This window comes from Sorghum bicolor, chromosome 4, assembly GCF_000003195.3.
Source record: "Sorghum bicolor cultivar BTx623 chromosome 4, Sorghum_bicolor_NCBIv3, whole genome shotgun sequence".
Lineage (NCBI taxonomy): Eukaryota > Viridiplantae > Streptophyta > Magnoliopsida > Poales > Poaceae > Sorghum > Sorghum bicolor.
The window spans coordinates 61,242,563-61,262,956 of NC_012873.2; the positions used below are offsets into that span (position 1 = coordinate 61,242,563).

Here is a 20,394-nt window from a genome sequence, read left to right on the forward strand (position 1 = left end):
AATTTTATGTATAATGTTTTGTGTATAACATTTTAAAGAACAAATTTATCACCATAAATTTTATCTTATTTTTTTATATAGTTTTTTAACATAATTTTATAGATAAATTATTATGGTAGCTTTTTCTGTGTTATCTTTATAGTACTTTTTTACTTGCAACTATTTGTAGGCAAACTTATCATATCAATTTCTAACTTAAGTTTTTTGGCATAATTTTTGTATAATAATTTTATAAATAAAATAACTTATATACATAAGTTTTATTTATCTAATAACTTTTTACATAATTGTTCGAGACCAATTTCTAAATTTAAAATTATATTGATAGCATATAGAAGGAAAACCGATAGGTTACCATAAAAAATATACAAAAAAAAGATAAAAACAAAAAAACCGTGATACATTAATTAATACCAGGAACTACGAGAAAAGGAAAAGGAAAAGGAAAATGCAGATAAAAAGCAAAAGGAAAAATAACGAAAAAAAGTAGTGCACGCTAGTCGATCCGATGCCATACCAAACGCCACCGTCCAGGCGGGCGGGCCATGTGGTCCGCAGGCCGTGCATGCAAGTCGACCCGATGCCAAACCAAACAACATCATCGTGCGATGGCGCGGCGCGCGGGAACAAACGAGGCCCAGCAGCTTGCGCGAGCTTTGTGGTCGTGGAGCGTTCGCTCGGAGAACGTCCGTCCAACTGGAATTGATGAGGCCGCCGAGGCACGGCAACCGCGCGAAATCAAACCCGGAGACGGCACTTTACCTGCTCACTGCTTCGCCGCGCGCGCGCGCGTATGGAGGGGGACGTAGCCGCGCGCCCGCGCCCTGCGCCACCAGTCGCCGGTGCGCGCTCCGCGTGCCACGCCATCGCCGAAAAATATCAGCTTTCCACGAAGGATTCATTCACCTGCAAAGGTACAGCCGCTCGTCGGTCCTTCTGTCAGTTGGTTCGCTCGTTCCCGCGCGCGCATCCTCCCGTAACGCTGTCTCCGCCGCGCGACTGCGCGAGCGCGTCCGGCGGCGGCGGAGGCTGGGCTGTGGTGCGGACAGGAAGTAGCAGCAGCATGCCAGCATGTCGCTAGATATCCTCTCCGGCAAGTTCGTGTTCTCTTCGTGCGCCGCCGCAAAGCCTCCGAGCAAGAAAATGGTCACGTTTCTCGCTGCCGGTGCTTCGCCGTCGACGCCGTCGAGGTCAACGTCATCCAATGCCCCATCTCTTCGGCCGCGGCGCGTACGGACCGTGCCGTCGAGCCCCACCAAGCAGGCCCCCCGACCTGCCGTCAGCAGCACCAGCGGCACCGCGAAGAGGCGGGTGCGGAGGAGGAAGGTCGAGGAAGAAGAGAAAGGCTTAGGAGGAGGTGGAGGAGGGGGCGAATGCGTGCCGTCGATGGAGGAGGCGCCCATCAGCGTGGCGACGCTGTACCAGAACGGCGACCCGCTGGGGCGGAACGAGCTCGGCCGGTGCGTGGTGGAGTGGCTCAGGCAGGGCATGCGGTCCATGGCGTCCAAGCTCGCCGCGGCCGAAATGGCAGGCGACCTCGTTCCCACGGCATTGGCTCTGGAGTGGGGGTCGGCGGAAGGCAGGCTTGCGTTCGTCATCCAGGCGCAGCCTTACCTCTCGGCCGCCCCCATGCCCCAGGGTCTGGAGGCGCTCTGCCTCAAGGCCTGCACGCACTACCCCACCCTGTTCGACCATTTCCAACGCGAGCTCTGTGATGTTCTGTTGAGTTACCAGCACCAGGGGCTCATCTCGGACTTGCGAGCCACACAGTCATGGAGGGTTTTGGAAGAAATGGCCAATTCTTCAGAGCACCAGGCTGCCGTGCGAACGACATCTCCACGGCGGCCTAAGGCCGTGCACAGCAGCATTGGTATAAGCCTTAAAAAGGTGAGGCTGATGCAGACCAGCATTGAGGAATTTGTTAGGCATATGTCAGATCTTCTTAGGATTGAGCGGGATGTGGAGCTGGAGTTTACACAGTTAGAACTGAATGCTGTTCCAATGCTAGATGATGATTCCAAGCCACCCAAGCCTGTCGAGTACCTGGTGAGCCATGGGCAGGCTCAGCAGGAGCAATGCGACACCATTTGCAACTTGAATGTGATCAGCAGCTCCACTGGTGAGGGAACAGTTTCGGTTACTTCTTTGCTTTTATGTTCAGATTTTATCCTCAATTATTACTTTGACAGATTGAATGAGAGAAATGTTTGCTGCTGTCCCAAATTGCCACTTTTGCAGGGTTGGGAGGTCTGCATTTGGTTTTATTCAGAGTTGAAGGTGGGCATAAGCTGCCTCCAACTACATTGTCTCCTGGAGACATGGTTTGTGTGAGAACATGTAACAGCCGTGGCGAGGGCGCCACTTCTTGCAAGCAAGGCTTTGTTTATAATCTTGGGGAAGATGGTTGCAGCATTACTGTAGCTCTGGAATCACGCCATGGTGATGCTACCTTCTCTAGGCTATTTGGTAAAAGTGTGCGAATTGACCGAATTCAGGGATTGGCTGATTCTCTTAGATATAAGGTATTGGAATTCTGTCACATAACTAAAATGTATTTGCTTTAGTGCTTTCATCAGTCAGTATTAAAGATCTTAACCACTAGAGCATTTGATTTGGCAGAGGAACCTTGAAGCGTTAATGCTTCTTGAAAGGAATGGTTTACAGGAAGACAATGTTTCCATTGCCGTTGTGGCAACATTATTTGGGGACAGTAAAGACGTGGTGAAGATGGCGAAGAATAACCTGACTGACTGGGATGAATCAAGTGGACCTGATCTGAATCTATCAGAGAGGTATGCTTATGATGCCTCCCAGTTACGGGCTCTGAAATTAGGCTTGAACAAAAAGAGGCCCGTTCTAATAATCCAAGGGCCTCCTGGCACTGGAAAGACAGTCTTGCTCACTGAGCTGATTGTGCGTGCTGTCAAGCAGGGCGAGCGTGTACTTGTGACAGCTCCAAGCAATGCGGCAGTCGATAAAATGGTTGAAAGTTTGTCGAGAACCGGATTGAACATTGTGCGAGTTGGGAACCCTGTTCGACTATCACCCTTTGTTGCCTCAAAGTCCTTGGGAGAGATTGTGAATTGCAGACTTCGACAGTTCAGGAAGGAGCTTGAGAGAAAGAGAACAGATTTAAGAAAGGACCTGAGGCAGTGCATAGAAGACGATTCTTTAGCTGCTGGCATTCGCCAACTACTGAAGCAACTCGGAAAGGATCTAGAAAATAAAGAAAAGGAAACAATCAGAGAAGTGCTCTCTGATGCACAGGTTGTGCTATCGACTAATACAGGGGCAGCTGATCCACTCGTCAGGAGAACTGGTTCCTTTGATTTAGTAATTATAGATGAAGCTGGGCAAGCGATTGAACCAGCCTGCTGGATACCTATATTGCAGGGGAAACGCTGTATTCTTGCCGGTGACCACTGCCAGCTTGCACCCGTTGTACTATCGAGGAAGGCCTTGGACGGTGGGCTTGGCAAATCTTTATTGGAAACAGCCTCGTCATTGCATGATGGATTACTTACTACAAGACTTACTGTCCAGTACAGAATGCACGATTCAATAGCCATGTGGGCATCTAAGGAGATGTACCATGGATTGCTCAAATCCTCTGATTTGGTTGCTTCACATCTTCTTGCTGACTCTCCAGTTGTCAAGGTATACACATTTGCACTTTAGTTCTAGGAATAAAGTGTGGATGATCTTGCTTAGTACTCTCTGATTCAATGCTCAAGGATGGTGATCAAACTCCCTTCTATGCATTTTTTAATAATAAAAAAATACGACTTCCTTGAGCACTAAATTAAAAAAAAGTAAAAGTTTCAGAATGATCCCAATGAATTCACTACATTGTTCATAGGAATCTCATGCCGTTACCATTCGATTTCAAATAATCCATCCTTCGTGAAGGAAAAACATCCATCCTCTACAACTTTTTCCTATAGGGTTGCTGTAGGCCACTTATGCTAAATTCAGGGATCTGTTGAGCTTTAAGAAAGTAGATTTGTTAATTTGATATGCTGTGTTTGAGTGTTTCTATCAATATATGTTAAAAGCATCCATTTTTTTAACATTGAAGATCGAACAAACGCTGCATAAACAGCGATGAACAACTACATTGCATCGGTTTTACAGACCTGTCAATTGTATCTTTTGTTGATTTTAGGCTACTTGGATAACACGGTGCCCACTGCTCTTACTTGACACCCGGATGCCAAATGGAGCCCTAAACATTGGTTGCAAGGAGCACTTAGATCCTGCTGGCACAGGCTCGTTTTATAATGAAGGAGAAGCAGATATAGTCACACAGCAAGTTCTTAATCTTGTACACTGTGGTATATACACACACCATTTACTTCTTTACTTGAACACTGCACATTGTTGTATCATGCTTTTCTTTGCATATCCCTTTCATGTTCTATATTCCTATTTCAGACCTGTTGGTTATTGATTAGGTGTCGACGAAAGCTAGTCGGCAGTCTACCTTGGGGTATACCCACGGTAGTAGTTTATCGGTAGACGGTGCGCGAACTACGAACTCGATGGTGACGCAAGACACGGACAAGCTTTTTATCCAGGTTCGGCCGCCGAGTTGGCGTAATACCTACGTCCTGCGTCTGGTTGTATTGATTTGTGTTGAGAGAATATGATGCATCCTAGGGGGGTCCCTTGCCCCTCCTTATATAGTCTGGAGGGCAGGGTTACAGATCTGGAAACTAATCCTAGTCGGTTACAATTGCCATGGATAATTCGATATCAATTCCTATTCTAACCGACTAGAATCCTGCTTGATCTCCACATCTTGTTTCCTTGCGCGAAACTCCAGGTTGTCGGATCAAGCCTTGAACTCGTCTCGTAATGGGCCAAGCTTCCTGGCCGAAGTCTAGCCGTAAGGGTATAGGGGTTTGTACCCCCACAGCTAGTCCCCGAGCACCATGTATTGTGATGTAGCACGCCGTCTTGAGCTTCTTCGATCAGTGAGGCTTGACGTCTTCAATAAGCAGGAAAGTCGCCCGAACAGTTGCAACGGTATTTTGACCAACTCAAAAGACAGTTGATCAACATTGACATCGAAGAAGCAGGTTGTTCGAAGAATGCATGGTGCTCTTGAAAAAAAAATTTCTTTCTTGGTGAAGTGTGCCCACTTTACTTTTCTAAAAAGTATAGTCTTTTAAAAAGCAAGCATATTCACCGCAAGGTGAAGTGTGCCCACTTAGTCCCCGAGCCTGGTAGTAGGTGACGTAGGCACGTGGTGCCAGGGTCAAAAGAAAATTCCCCAAAGTAGTTTTGAGACTGAGATGCATCGCAAGATGCATCGTACCGATGTAGTCCCCGAGCTTGCTGGAAGGCGAAGTATGAGCCTTGTAGCAAGGTCTAAAAAATTGATTTTACCAGTCCCCGAGCATATCATGCTCGTCTGCGATTGAATAGACTAATTGACCAGTCTCCGAGCATATCATGCTCGGTGGTCGGTACGTGCCTTAAAGCCTTGAACCGATAGACTGAGCGACCAGTCCCCGAGCGTCGAGTACTCGGTGGTCGGTACAGTCCTTGAGGTTCCAAGATGATAGACTGGGCGACCAGTCCCCGAGCGTCGAGTACTCGGTGGTCGATGCAGTCCTTTTAGTTCCGAGCTGATAAACTGGGCGACCAGTCCCCGAGCGTCGAGTGCTCGGTGGTCGGTGCAGTCCTTGAAGTTCCGAGCTGATAAACTGGGCGACCAGTCCCCGAGCGTCGAGTGCTCGGTGGTCGGTGCAGTCCCTGAAGTTCCGAGCTGATAGACTGGGCGACCAGTCCCCGAGCGTCGAGTGCTCGGTGGTCGGTGCAGTCCCCGGATTGCTGACTCACTGGCGTATGTGTCTTCTTACTTTTGAAAAAGTCTTTCCCATTAAAATTGACATGACGGGGTCTCCTGACGATATGTCAGACGGATGCATGAAAAGCCGCGCCTGGCAACTGTACAACCGCTCTTTGCATGGTTTGAGAAAAGGAAACCATCAATTGGTACGAAAACTCCGCCGCATTAATTGCCTATGATCATTGTAAGCTGAAACGCCGCGTCCGCCGCATGGCCTGCCCACTTCCCGAGAATACAGGAAGTGGGAGAGGTGGGGTCGCGGGTTTATAAGGGCCTAATAGTACCTCCTGTACCGCTTCTCCTGCAATTGCCGTCAAATCTTCCGCTCTCATCTTCTCCAATCTCCTGCACTTTCCTAGCCCAGCGCGCACTCGCACCTCTAATGGCGAAGAGCGATTCCAGGAAGAGGGCCGAACTGATGGCCAAGGAGTGGAAAAAATCTCGCAGCACCACAAAGTCTCTTGGTGACCTCGTCGACATGGGGCTTCTGCACGACGCAGAGCTCGGCGGCTGGAGGGCGCCAGAAGGGGAGAGCTACCCCGACCCTCGCGCCGGTGAGATCGTCGTTTTTGAAGACTTCATCAAGAGAGGCTTTGGTGTTCCTGTTCATCCCTTTCTACAGGGTCTTCTTTTGTACTATGAGATCGGGATTTGCAATCTGCACCCGAACTCGATTCTCCTTATTTCCACCTTCATCCATCTGTGCGAGGCCTATGTTGGCATAGAGCCGCACTTTGATCTTTTCCGGTACCTTTTCTGTCTGAGGAAGAAGGGAGCAGTTGGAGGCTCCAAGGTTGCAGGTGGAGTATACCTCAACCTTCGTGATGGGATGAAGAACCGCTACCTACACTGCCCATGGAACACCTCTTTGACCGAATGGTACAGGAGGTGGTTCTACGTCAGGGAGGAACCGGGCAGCTCCACGTTCTGCGACGTGGGGTACGTTCCCGAGAAGAGGGCGAGCTGGAGCGACCGCCCGGAATACGACGGTCAAGTGGCGGAGCTGATGAAGCTGATCGACTGGTCGCGCCTGGACGGGTTTAGCGTGGTCGGCAACTTCATTTGCCGCCGGGTGATGCCCTGCCAGAAGAGGGTGCACTCGGCGTATGAATATGCCGGAAGCGCAGACCCGACCAGGATGCGGTCGGAGATCCTGGAGAAGGCGGAGGTACAACAGCTGCTGAACGAGCTGTTTAACTTTGCCGATGGGGGCTTCACCCGTAGCAGTGATCGGGTGCAAGCCTTCAAACTAGGACGACCAGCACCAAAGGTATGTAGCATAGCCCGTTTGATCATTCTTATGTCGTCTGCAGTTGGCTCACCTCTGTTGCTTTTGCAGGTCGGTGATGTCGACCGGTGCGTAGTGTACGCATCACTGGCACCGGGGATGGAAGATCCTGTGGGAGAGGTCCCGTCGGAAGAAGACCGAGCCCGCCCCGTCCTGACCTCCGAGGAGAGGGTAGCGGGGAAAAGGCCATTGCCAGCGAATCCCTTGCCCACGCCGGAGCTGCCGGCAGACCTACCGGCGGAGAGCAGCCAAGCGCCGAAGCGTCGTCGGCTCGTGCGGATCGTCGACGACGACGAGGACGACGAGGAGGCTGCGCCGTCGCTGGTCCGACGGCCTCGGGACCGCCCAAACGCTGCGCCGGTCGCCACTGATCGAGTGGCCAGCGACGCGGCTGCCCCGCAAGCTGCCGGGGTGGGGGCACAGGCGCCGACCGGCCGGGCGAGGAGGAGGTTCACCGCGACCCATCGGCGGTCAGACCTGTAAGTGTTCAACTTACGTATTTTGGACTCCTCTCTATTTTTTTTTCTTTTTTTTTTTTTAACTTTTGTTCCTGTAGTGCGGCATCGGATGTCGACCCTGGCCAAACTGCTGGCCAGGGAACGGGCGAGCCTGCCCGCGGTTCTGGGGATGCGGCCCCCCAGACCACAGAGCAGCCAACAGCTGCAGTCGCGCCTGGGAGCACGGAGGGGCTCCCGAGCGCGGCGCCTACTACAACAAGCAGCCCGACCAGGGCTGGGGAGGCTCCCCCAACTGACTCCTCGGAGAAGGGAAAGTCTCCGACCGCTCCTCCTGCCGGGGGGAGTGAAGTCCCCCTGCCGCCCCGAGCAGGAGCCTCTCCGGCTGCGGGCTCCCCAGGTCTGGTCCAAGGGACGGTGGCGCCTGGGACCACCACCGGGGGTGACGCAGCCCAGGAGGAGGAAACCAGGGCGGCCTCCGACGACGAGGTAGAAGAGATCGAGGGTCGTCCCCGTGATGGCCGCCAACACGTGTATGTGTGGCGCCAACGCGGGGATCACTTTATCGGTCATGAGGAGCTCGCCGAGTCCGAAGAGGCCGCCAGGGTGGAGCGCGCGGCTAAGCGCCTTGTCGACGAGGTCAAGGTAAGCGGCGTTTTGAGCTGCCGCGCGATCTTTTGCCTTGTCTTCTGCGCATTCTTATATGCTTGCTTTGTAGGACGTTATGAAAACGGCGAAGTACCGGAAACGGTGCTTTGACCAGATAGAAGGCGTCATGGCCGAGAACAAGGCCCTTGCCGCGGAGGTAGACCGGTTGCGGGCGGAGGTCGGAGAGAAGGTGGTCGAGATGAGCGCCGAAAAGGAGCGTCGTCTCGACCTCTCTCGTCGCCTGGCCGACCAGTACCGGCTGCAGGAAGGTTAGTCACACGCTCCGAGCAGTTTCACATACTTGTATAGTTTGCTTTGCTGACCAGTTAATCGATTCACGCAGACTTGGAGGAGGAGGTGGCGAGCCTCCAACAAGAGAAGGAGCAGCTCGGCCAACAGCTCGCCAGTGCACAGGAGTCCGGGCGGCGAGCGGAAGAGGAGTTGGGCCGAAAAGACCGAGAGTTAGCTGGTAATGAGTGCCGCCTTGTTGATTGCTGCCTGCCCTGTGCTTGTCTGGTAACGTTTCATTTCGTTTGCAGTGCTCAAGGTGAACACCAAGAAGCACCTGGATGAGCTGATCAGGGACCGGGACTCCTGGAAGGCCAACTGTTGCAAGATCTGGAAAGGAGTGTCCCCGGTCCTGGACCTGATCAGTCCCGAGCTCCCGGAGAGCCAGCCCCGCGCGCCGCAGTTGACCCCAGTCGGGAAGGCGCAACGGGCGTGGGACTGGCTCCAGCAGTTTGTGAAGGACGCCGGAGAGTTTGCCGGCGCGCACGTCCTCAGCATGGTGCGCGCCCACTACCCCCTGGTTGACTTGAGCAGGCTGGAGAAGGGGTACCCGAAGGAAGTCGGCCCACAGGAAGCGGACGAACTTCGGGGTAGTCTGCTGGATTTGTCGTCGACGGTGATCGGCGACATCAACCTGTGCGGAACGGCCACTCCTCCAGACCAGCCGAGCTCAGATAGGTCGGCCAGGGAGTTGTCGGGCGCGTCCGTTGCTGGAGATGGGCGGTCGACGCCTGCGGTCTCGACCAGCCAGGCGCCGGTGGCCCCGACCCCTTCGTCCGGGCAGCAAGGCCAGGCGGGTGATCAGCCCGAGCAGCTAGGCCAATAAAGTAGTCTGTAGGAATAGACTAGTATCTGCCCGTCAGGGTGTTTATTGTAAACTTTGTATGTAAAGTTTGTAATAAAGTTTTCTCTTTTGTCATGACTGTTGTTTTGAGCGCTGTAAGAATGTCTGAGTGACGTGTCACCGTATTTGTCTTGGTTGTCGCCAAGAGCATCCATTGCAGGAGTTTTGCTGGGTGCTGCGTACGACAAGATATAGGCGAGAAATATAGAATATTATTATCAAAAATTATAAGATACTTACAAAAGAAAGCCATTAAAACGTTATGGATAGAATCGTCGCAGTTTGTCGATGTGCCAAGAGTTAGGCACTCGTGTTCCGTCTGGGTATGCCAATCTGTAGGACGTAGGTCGTGTGACCTTGGTCACCACGAAGGGTCCTTCCCAGGGAGTGGATAACTTGTGCATTCCCTCCTGGTTCGTTTTCCATCGAAGCACCAGATCGCCGACCACAAAGGAACGGTCCTTGACGTTCCTGTTGTAGTATCGCCTGACTGCCGCGAGATATTTTGCTGTTCGGAGACATGAAACTAAACGATTTTCCTCCATGCAATTGACTTCGAGTTCCCTGGCGTTGTCGGCAGTCGCCTCGTCGTAGTGCTCGATTCTAGGAGATCTGAAGTGTATGTCGGCCGGCAGGACCGCCTCTGCACCGTATACCATGAAGTAGGGAGACACCCCTGTGTTTCGACTGGTCTGGGTTCGGAGGCCCCAGACTACTGCCGGCAATTCTCTCATCCATCGACCGGGTGCTCTGTCGTTTTCGGTGTACAGCCTCTTCTTTAGGGCATCAACGATCATTCCATTAGCACGTTCGACTTGACCGTTAGCACGTGGGTGTGCTACTGACACATATTTTATGACTATGCCTCTGTCATCGCAGAAATCCCAAAAAGTGGTGCCAGTAAACTGAGTGCCCAGGTCGGTGATTATGCTGTTCGGGATGCCGAATCTGTGTATGATTTGATTGAGAAACTCCACGGCCTTCTCGGAGGTTGCCTTGACCAAGGGCATGTATTCGATCCACTTGGAGAACTTGTCGATTAGCACGAAGACAAACTTGAAGTTGCCCGGGGCTGGTTTAAATGGTCCGATCATGTCAAGCCCCCAGCAAGCAAAGGGCCAAGACGACGGGATAGTCTGAATTTCATGGGCGGGTACGTGGGTCCTCTTAGCGAAAAACTGACATCCTTCGCAATGCCGAACCAGTTTTTCTGCGTCGCCGACCGCGGTTGGCCAATAAAAACCTGCTCGGAAAGCCTTTCCGACCAGCGTTCTAGATGCGGCGTGGTTGCCGCAGGATCCAGCGTGTATGTCTTCCAAGAGCTTGATACCATCGTCTTGGGGTATGCACTTGAGCAGTACTTCGGAGCTTGCGTTTTTCCGCATGAGTTTTCCGTCGACCAGGACGTAGTTCTTTGACCGTCGGATGAGGCGCTCGTTCTCTGTTTTGTCCTGATAGCCTGTTCCGTCTGATATGTATTTGATGAACGGGGTGCGCCAGTCACGCCCACCGGTTGCCGGAGTGGCGTCATCTATGAGCATTGCCTCGGTGGGTTGCTTGTCGACCAGGGGAGGGCTTACGCTTGGCTCATGGATGTCCTGGACAAAAATACCCCGCGGGATCTGGGCCCGAGATGAGCCTAACTTTGACAACGCATCTGCTGCTTGGTTCTTGTCCCGGACCACGTGGATGTACTCTATGCCATAGAAGTGAGTTTCCCATTTGCGAATTTCTTTGCAGTAGAGATCCATCTTCTCGTGGGTTGCGTCCCACTCCTTGTTGAGCTGGTTGATGACCAAGGCAGAGTCGCCGTAGACATAGAGGCGCTTGACCCCCAGTTCAACGGCTAGTCGTATGCCGTGTAAGCATGCTTCGTATTCGGCGACGTTGTTTGACGCCGGGAAAAGGATCCTAAGGACGTAGCGGAGTTTGTCCTTGTTGGGTGATACGAACAGTATCCCAGCGCCTGCACCGTTGATGTTCAAGGACCCATCGAAGAACATAGACCAGTGGTCTGAGACATCGGGAACGGGAGGTTCGTTGAGATCCGTCCATTCGGCAATGAAATCGACCAGGGCTTGGGACTTGACAGTGGTGCGACTCTGGAACTCCAGGGAAAATGGGCATAACTCCATTGCCCATTTCACGATTCTGCCATTGGCGTCTTTATTGCGCAGGATGTCACCGAGAGGAAAGCTGGTTGTCACCAGGACTCGATGGCCGTCGAAGTAATGCTTCAGTTTTCTTGACGTTATCAGGATGGCGTATATAAGCTTCTGTATTTGTGGGTACCTGGCCTTGGATTCGTTTAAAACTTCGCTTATGAAGTAAACGGGTCTCTGGACCTTGAAGACGTGACCTGGTTCATCTCGCTCGACCACTATTGCCGTGGAAACAACCCTGTCGGTTGCAGCAATGTAAAGGAGCAGGTCTTCATTAGGCTGAGGCGCTGTGAGGACAGGCGGTGAAGTGAGGAAGATCTTAAGCTGAGTGAACGCGGCGTTGGCTTCTTCGGTCCAGGAGAATTTTTCTGACGCTTTCAATAGTTTGAAGAAAGGGAGGCCTTTTTCTCCCAGCCTTGAAATGAAACGGCTGAGGGCGGCCATGCATCCGGTTAACTTCTGAATGTCCTTGACGTTCTTCGGTGGTCGCATGTCGAGTACGGCTTTGACTTTTGAAGGGTTTGGTCGTATGCCGTCGCGACTGACGACGTTGCCGAGCAGTAGACCGGAAGGAACGCCGAAAATGCATTTCTTGGGGTTGAGCTTCCACTTGTACCTATTGAGTGCCTTGAAGGTTCGGTCTAAGTTGTCGATCAGGGTGCTCGCGTCCCTTGTTTTTACGACCACGTCGTCCACGTAGGCCTCGACGAGGTCATCGCGAATCTCGTCGTGGAGGCATTGCTGGATGGCCCTTTGATAAGTGGCCCCGGCGTTTTTAAGTCCGAAAGACATGGTAGTGTAACAATATGCACCGAAGGGTGTGATGAAGGATGTTTTGATCTGATCTTCTTCCTTTAACGAGATCTGGTGATAACCAGAGTAGCAATCTAGAAAGGAGAGGAGTTCGCATCCGGCCGTTGAGTCGACCACCTCGTCGATGCGAGGAAGACCAAAAGGATCTTTAGGACAGTGCTTGTTGAGATCGGTGTAATCAACGCACATTCTCCATTCATTATTCTTTTTGCGTACAAGAACCGGATTGGCGAGCCAATCGGGATGATACACCTCTTTTATGAATCCGGCTGCTAGAAGCCGTGTTATCTCTGTCCTAATAGCCTCCTTTTTGTCACGAGCGAACCGTCGTAGTTTTTGCTTGATTGGTCTTGCGGTCTTCGAGACGTTTAAGGAGTGCTCGATCAGGTTTCGTGGGACACCGGGCATGTCTGCGGGTTTCCATGCGAAAACGCTCACGTTGTCCTTTAGAAACCTGACGAGCGCGTCTTCCTATTTTGGATCCAGGTTGGCCCCGATGAGGGCTGTCTTCTCGGGGTTACCTTCGACCAGCTGCACTTCTTTGTACTCCTTGGATTTCGAATTCTTTCTGGCTGTCTCTTGCTCGGGTAATCGGAGCTGGTCGGGGGGCAGCTGTGCGGCTTGGGTTGCTGTTTCCGCCATGCGGATTGAGAGGTCAATTGCCTCGGTGATCTTGAAACTTTCTTCTTCGCAGGTGTACGCAGTATAGACGTTGCCTCTGACGGTCAGGACGCCCTTCTCCGTGGGCATCTTAAGCACCAGGTATGAGTAGTGCGGGACTGCCATGAACTTTGTCAGTGATGGGCGGCCCAGTATGGCGTGGTAGGTCCCGTCGAAGTCCGCGACTACGAAGTTGATGAACTCCGTCCGGAAGTGATCGGGTGTGCCGAATTGGACAGGCAATGTTATCTGTCCGAGGGGCACCGAACTTTGACCTGGCAAAACCCCCCAGAATTGGGCGTCGTAAGGTTTTAGTTGCGCCGGTGATATCTTGAGGGCGGGCAGGCTGTTGCGGAAGAGGATGTCGATGGAGCTTCCCCCGTCCACGAGCACGCGCTCGAATCTGATGCTATTGATGCAGGGATCAAGAATCAGTGGGAAACGACCCGGCTCTGGGATAGTGGCCCACTGGTCCTTCCTGCTGAACGCGATCTCCCTGTGGGACCAGGCGGGAAATTTCGGATCTGCGATCAGCCCGTCCGTGCTGTCTATGTTGAGGCAGGCTCTCTTTAACAGTTTTCTTTCTCGCTTGGACTCAGTGGAGACCTTGCCCCCGAAAATGGAGTGAACCACGTCGGTAGGGCTGACATATTGGTGTCGGGGGTCCCTGTCTTGGTCCTCATCCTCATCTTCGTGGTCGTGCCCGTCGCGTTTGCTGCTTTTCTTGGCGGTGTCTTCTTGGGCGGCCCGCCGTGTATAGATACTTTTGAGGACGCGGCACTCTTCCATGGTATGGTTAGACTTCGGGTGTAGCTGGCACGGTCCCTTCAACGTTTTGTTGTAGTCGTCTTGGTAGTCCCGTCGTCCATTGGGACGTTTGACCGTGTTTACTTCGTGGTCGTACTCGCGAGGGCGCTTTCCTCTGAAGTCGTCGCGGCTGTCGCGCCGCCGATCCCAACCCTCTCGGTGATCGCGGTTGTCGGAGCGGCGATGATTTCTGTTGTCGTAGCGACCACGACCGTCGTCTCGCCGGGAGGGCTGGTCGGTGCCTCTCGCATCGTCTCGGATTAGTTTTTCTGCGTCATCAGCATCGGCGTAATTTTTAGCCGTGGCGAGGAGCTCCGCTACCGTTGATGGGCGCTTACGCAATAGCTTGTTCCTCAGCGCTTCATGGAAACGCAAACCCTTGATAAAGGCTGATATGGCCTCGTCATGAGAAATCCTCGGGATTTTGAGACGCATATCCGAGAATCGTCGGATGTAATCGCGCAGAGGTTCATTCTTCCTGTCTCTTATCCTTTCAAGGTCATACTTGTTTCCGGGCTGCTCGCATGTGGCGATGAAGTTGTCGATGAAAGCCTGACGCAGCTCCTCCCAAGAGTCGAAGGAGTCCTCGGGCAAGCCGAGAAGCCACTGATGACCAGCCTGGTCGAGGACTACGGGGAAGTAATTAGCCATGACGTGCTCATCTCCTGCCGCTGATCGGACGGCGATTTCGTAGAGAGTGATCCAGTTCTCTGGATTTTCCTTGCCGTCGTATTTTTTAAGTTTTTCGAGCTTGAAATTGCGGGGCCACACGACTTGGCGGAGGTGTGAAGAGAACTGCCTTAGGCCCGGAGGACCGTGGGTCGCGTCGTACTCGATGCGGCGCAGGTTCTCATGGACTGCTCTTTCTGCGGCGCGCCTGTTGATGCGGTCCCGGGCATCTTTGGGGGGGATGTTGTGGCGGAGATCCCTGTGTTGATCTTCTTCTTCTTGGCCGCGTACGCGGTCCTGCTGGCGGCGGCCATCGGCGTCCCGACCACCATCGTCGCGCCGTGAGTCCCCTCGACGGTTGTCGGGGGAGCGGCTGCGGCGACGCCTGCTGGGTGAGGCCCGGCTACGATGAGTCTGGTCGGAGGCGGCTTCCGTATAAGAGGCGTCCTGGACTCTCTTGAGCAGAGCGGCTGTCTGTCCCATTGCGGCGATCAGGTGTGCTCGGATACTGGTCCGGACTCCCTGGCATTCGGGGGTGTCAGGAAGCCGATCCAGATTGGCCATGGCGACAGCCACGTTGGCGCTTGGCGTTTTGTAGACCGGCTGGTCCCCGACCATGTCGAAGGCATCGTTGAGGTTGCCTGGCGGCGTCTGTTGTTGCTCGTCTGCACGCCGTCGGGCGCGCTCGGCGTTACGCTGTTCACGGAGTTGCCTCTGGTCGTCTGTTTCTCCGTCAACGGCTGGTTCGTCGGCGCTGACATTGAATACAATATCCCCTCGCCGGGGGGGGAATATCGGGAATCGGTCGAAACCCGGAGGGTGTGAAGGAAAATCCAGGTCATAGTCCTCGTCTTCGGTGTTCACAACCTCGGTGGGGACGGAGCCGGTGCTTGAGTTGGTGCTGGAAACCTGGCCGTCCCGTAGCTCTCGGATGGTCACCATGTTGACATGGTGGCGATTGTTCCTTGTCGGCGACCAGCCCGCTTTGCTGAAAACGGATCGGACATGCCGTGAATAAACAGAGGCCGAGTTGTTCAGGCCGCAAGGATGGTCTTCCTTTTTGAGCTCGACGGATCGTCCTGAGGGGGTTGAGGTTATCGTCAGGGATGTTCCCAGCCGTTCGTGTGTGGTGACACGAGTTGGCCGGCGGAATTTCGAAGAATCCGTTCGAGCGGCTTGGTCGGGCCGGCGCAGAACTCCATCTATTAGTTGGGAGACTTCGAATAGCTTGGAGTCAGCGCGATCGAGTGCTTGGAGGAGGTCCGAGCAGTCGATCTCCCTTCCCTTGTAGAGCGGGAGCGGTGGTCGGGAGCTTGGTGTCGTTACGCGCGTGGTCGGAGACGACGTGGTCTCAGATTGGATCTGGATCTCTTTAGGAACCGTGGTCGCGAAACCGCCGCTGCGCGTCGTCCACGTGATTTGGCTGACGGTGAACGTGAGGCCTTCGGGCACGGTCGCGGAAGCTGGGATCGTGACCATCTTGTTCGCCGGAAAAGTTGCACGCACACCCCCTACCTGGCGCGCCACTGTCGACGAAAGCTAGTCGGCAGTCTACCTTGGGGTATACCCACGGTAGTAGTTTATCGGTAGACGGTGCGCGAACTACGAACTCGATGGTGACGCAAGACACGGACAAGCTTTTTATCCAGGTTCGGCCGCCGAGTTGGCGTAATACCTACGTCCTGCGTCTGGTTGTATTGATTTGTGTTGAGAGAATATGATGCATCCTAGGGGGGTCCCTTGCCCCTCCTTATATAGTCTGGAGGGCAGGGTTACAGATCTGGAAACTAATCCTAGTCGGTTACAATTGCCATGGATAATTCGATATCAATTCCTATTCTAACCGACTAGAATCCTGCTTGATCTCCACATCTTGTTTCCTTGCGCGAAACTCCAGGTTGTCGGATCAAGCCTTGAACTCGTCTCGTAATGGGCCAAGCTTCCTGGCCGAAGTCTAGCCGTAAGGGTATAGGGGTTTGTACCCCCACATTAGGATTATCAGTTACTAGTTAACCTTGATCAGCAGAACCTACTTATCCCTGATTTTCTATGCTTCTATTATTGAGCTGACTGGCGACTCAAAAATCATGATTGTAGGAGTGTCTCCAAGTACAATTGTTGTTCAGTCACCCTACATTGCTCAAGTGCAATTGTTAAGAGAGAAGCTACAAGAATATCCTGGGCTTTGTCCTGTTGAGGTTTCAACCATAGATAGCTTTCAGGGTAGGGAGGCAGATGCAGTGATCATATCAATGGTAAGCACTGTAGCATGTCTGCTCTCTTGTTGACTCCTATATATATGGTAGAGTATGAATCAGATTTACAATAACAAATCAGTTCGTTTTCCATTACTTATATTGATGTTTATATCTGTACCGATTCTAGGTTCGCTCGAATCCACTAGGAGCTGTAGGGTTTCTGGGCGACAGCAGGCGCATCAATGTGGCTATTACGAGAGCACGGAAGCACGTTACTGTGGTTTGTGATACCTCCACAATTTGTCACAGCACCTTCCTTGCCAGGCTTCTTCGCCATATCAGGCGGTATGGCCAAGTAAAACACGTTGCCCCTGGTTCCTTGGATGGGGCTTCTGGCCTCGGCTTCAGTCAACCTACTCTCCCCTCTATCAGTTAACACTCAGGACAAATTACAAGCACTCTTCCTTTCAAAAAAAAAAAATTACAAGCACTCTATTGATTGACGCAAACACCTGAAGGCTTTGTACATACACAGGAGGATGAATACTCAGGAAGAGGAAAACTTCAATTTCCTGAGTATCACTAACCTATTTCTTGCCTGACACAATGCTCCTATTCCTGTAAATACATTACTGTCGACAAGGATAGGATACTCACAGATTACAGACGTGTACAACACATTGACAGTTCACAATTGAGTTCCAGGCTTTTCATTTATGATTAATTGGAGCAACATATCACACTATTTGTGAATACATGGTTGATATATGCACATGTCTGTTGATTGTTGATGAGTAATTGCAAGCTTTGGTTGAGTTTGGAGACTAACCATTGTGTGAGTGTGGTGTTTGTGCAACATGTCTCTTGTCTTATAGTGTACAAGTGTGGAGCACTGAGACAATCGACGGTTATGGAGAAAGTCAAGCAGGTCCGTGCCGATGGACTCATAACGATGAAAGATGGATGTGAGGTTTGGACGAGGGACTAAAGGCTGGAAGACTGTCCATGGTGGCTGACATTTGGGGACATGGACAAGCAAGTGTACATATGGAGGAGCAGACCGTGTGGACCAAGTCAAGGTGACAGTTAACCAAGTCAAGCGTGGGCGCGAGAACTTGGTGATCAAGCGGTTGAGGATGGATGGTGACACATGTCGAGATCATGGAAGAGGCGTAGCGGATACACTTCTCCAAGTCAGATTTAGTGGTGTGGACCTCAAAACCATTGGTAGACGGTTCGTCGAGTTTGGGCCTCAAAACTCGGAAGAAGTTCAAGGCAGCACGTGTCGTCATCGGAGAGTTTGCGTCGAAGCGAAACTATCTTGTGTAGGGCTCGTGGCCTTCGGATCACATATCTTTACCTGGATCATTTTACCCCTAGGGTTAAGTGATTCAGCCAAAATATCTAAAGTCAAGTTTAGGATTATATAATAGCTCTTAAGAGGGGAAGCTGCTCAAACCAGTCCATCTCTTCCATTGCTTTTGCCTTAGCATCTAGGACTTTATGTTAGTGTAAGTTAGTTTTCCAGCACTTGTGAGAGATTCATAGATGAAGTGAGTACATTGTCTGTGTTTTCGGTAATTTTTTTCTCTGTAAGAACTAGACCTAATTGATCTTGGAAATAAAGCAATCATTCCCCTAAGATTGTTTATCGGAACATCCACGCCGCTCGGTGTAAAACAGATTGGAAGATATGCCCTCCTCTCAGCATGAATTTTTTTGGCTGGTCATGCATGAGCGCTACTGGATAGTGGAGAGGCGATTTCACCATGGACTTCAAGACAGTGAAGTATCATCTGTGATTAGGCGGCAAAAATAATGGACCACATCCGGCTCGGGTGTACCTTCAAGCAGAAAGTCTGGTCATCATGGATCAGGAGGCTACATTTACACGGTGTGGTGGTCGTGCAATGCAATGGTGGTTGCAAAACAAGAAGCTGGTGCCAAAGCAAGTTCATCGCGGTTTTAACTCGCTTTTCTTCCTCATCGGTTGAACGCTCTGAAAAAAAGAAATACAAGAACCTTTAATATACAGGAGTGCAACTACGGCGGCATAGCTGGGAGTGTAGATTCAGGACGAGATCAATGCTTGGTGCATGGCCGGTCATAGTCACCTAGGGTCTTTAATGTGGCCATGGCAACCGTTGCTTTCTTCTCTCTATCACAAATTGTACTCCTATAACTACAATGGCGTGGGAGCTATGTACTTAGGATTCTTGTAACATTAGATTATCATAAGCGATTCATTTTGTAACAAAAACTTTTCTCCTACTTAATGGAAATGTGCTACGGCACGATCACAAAAAAAAACTAAGATATGAATCTGAGTTCTTACATGTGTTTGGATTTTTTTTCCTTTCTCAGGTTCCCCTCCCTTCTCTTCTTTAGTTTTGTGTGGTTTTAGAGATGGTTTAAGGGCTTTGAATACGTGCAAGGACCCTAGATGAACATATGTGTTAAGTGATATGATAGATTTATCACAAGCACGAAAATTGATCCTTTGGAGGAAGTTTGAGAAAACTCTATTTTATTTGGTTGGTTTTTAGATCCAGTTTGATTCTATGGTCTCGGGGTTATGATCTTCAGTGGAAAGCTTCTAAACACCTAAGGGAACCCTGTGCAAAGTTTAGGATTTATTTGAGACCATTTGAAATGATTTTTGATTTTGGAGGGGTGTTTTCAGAGTTCTAGACTGTGCAAACGGGCTCAACCAGCTCCCTCGAACCGGCCTAACCGGTTCCTCCTTGGGTCGGCCAGGCCGCCTTCACAGCGGACCAAGCTAGTTTAGAAGCAGGCCATAGCCAACCAAGCCGCCAAATAAGCCGGTCAAGGCCGTCCACTTCACTTATTGGATTTGTTGTTTTTGTTGGATTATTTGGGATAGTTCCAATTTTTTTTTATTGGCTCACATTCACCCTCCTCCTCTAGTCGTCTTTCTTGGCCCTTCACTGTCAACATTTGCAAGGTATCTCTGAACAACCCAATCTTCTAACTCCCGTCTCTCCCCTCTCATGGCTGTGGAACTTTGTGTTGATGATATCGTGCACGTAATCTATCTTGGGAAATCATGAAGCAATCCAGTTCCCTCACATAGCATAAGTAAACTTTTCTTATACCAACGTTGCATATGCTACTACAACTTTCCAATATTGTTCTATTATATGCTTCACACAATTGGAGTTCGATCAACAGAATTGAAGTGCATTACCTTCCATAGCACAAGAAATCTAACATGATTCTGTATGCAGTCGTGTCCTTACCTCTGTTTCAACCGTATATTTGTCTTGTATTTTTTTTCTTTTTGCAAGGGGCTTTACGTGTTATCATGTATGGACTATGAACTATGAAGCTTTGAAAGCTGAAAGACAAATATATATTAGTCACAGAGACACAGACATGGTTTGCCTGCCAGTACCGTATAGGCAGTGTAGCTGTTAAGCGGTGACGTGTGCGTCTCCCTAACCCCCTGCACCAGATAAATCCAAGACAAAATTGCCAACAATCCGATCGAGGCCAAATGGTTTACAATTGTTGGAGATGGTGAATGTCTTTGCTTTCGTTTGGTAGATTGATGAGCCCTGAAACGAGATGAGCGGATGACGTCGACGGGTCCTGAGTGACACAGACAAGTCCTACGCGTGGGATTATTCGTCTGTGGACAGAACTCTTATGATTATAGATGTTTCATATGTTTTATCACCATCG

At 51.1% G+C, this 20,394-nt stretch overlaps 1 protein-coding gene across 3 annotated transcripts; it reads left to right on the plus strand.

The window, feature by feature from the left end:
* On the plus strand, nt 845-18,331 carry LOC8073162 (DNA-binding protein SMUBP-2). 3 transcript variants are annotated; one of them, XM_002452639.2, is made up of 6 exons: nt 862-2,119; nt 2,239-2,522; nt 2,620-3,657; nt 4,166-4,334; nt 16,589-16,746; nt 16,877-18,331. In XM_002452639.2, the coding sequence occupies exons 1-6, from the start codon at nt 1,072-1,074 to the stop codon at nt 17,123-17,125; spliced, it is 2,946 nt and encodes a 981-aa protein (XP_002452684.1). In that variant the 5' UTR covers nt 862-1,071; the 3' UTR covers nt 17,126-18,331. The 3 variants fall into 3 exon arrangements, with proteins under 3 accessions (XP_021315780.1, XP_021315779.1, XP_002452684.1); XM_021460105.1 differs by lacking the exons at nt 16,589-16,746; nt 16,877-18,331 and adding an exon at nt 4,455-4,795 and having other exon boundaries at nt 845-2,119; XM_021460104.1 differs by lacking the exons at nt 16,589-16,746; nt 16,877-18,331 and adding an exon at nt 4,435-4,469 and having other exon boundaries at nt 845-2,119.

Excerpts from the sequence above, each read along its gene's own strand:
- LOC8073162 (XM_002452639.2), top strand. The coding sequence starts at position 1,072 with ATGTCGCTAGATATCCTCTCCGGCAAGTTCGTGTTCTCTTCGTGCGCC. Across the intron at positions 2,523-2,619 it reads CTGATTCTCTTAGATATAAG|AGGAACCTTGAAGCGTTAAT; the intron begins GTATTGGAATTC and ends TTGATTTGGCAG. Across the intron at positions 3,658-4,165 it reads CTGACTCTCCAGTTGTCAAG|GCTACTTGGATAACACGGTG; the intron begins GTATACACATTT and ends TGTTGATTTTAG.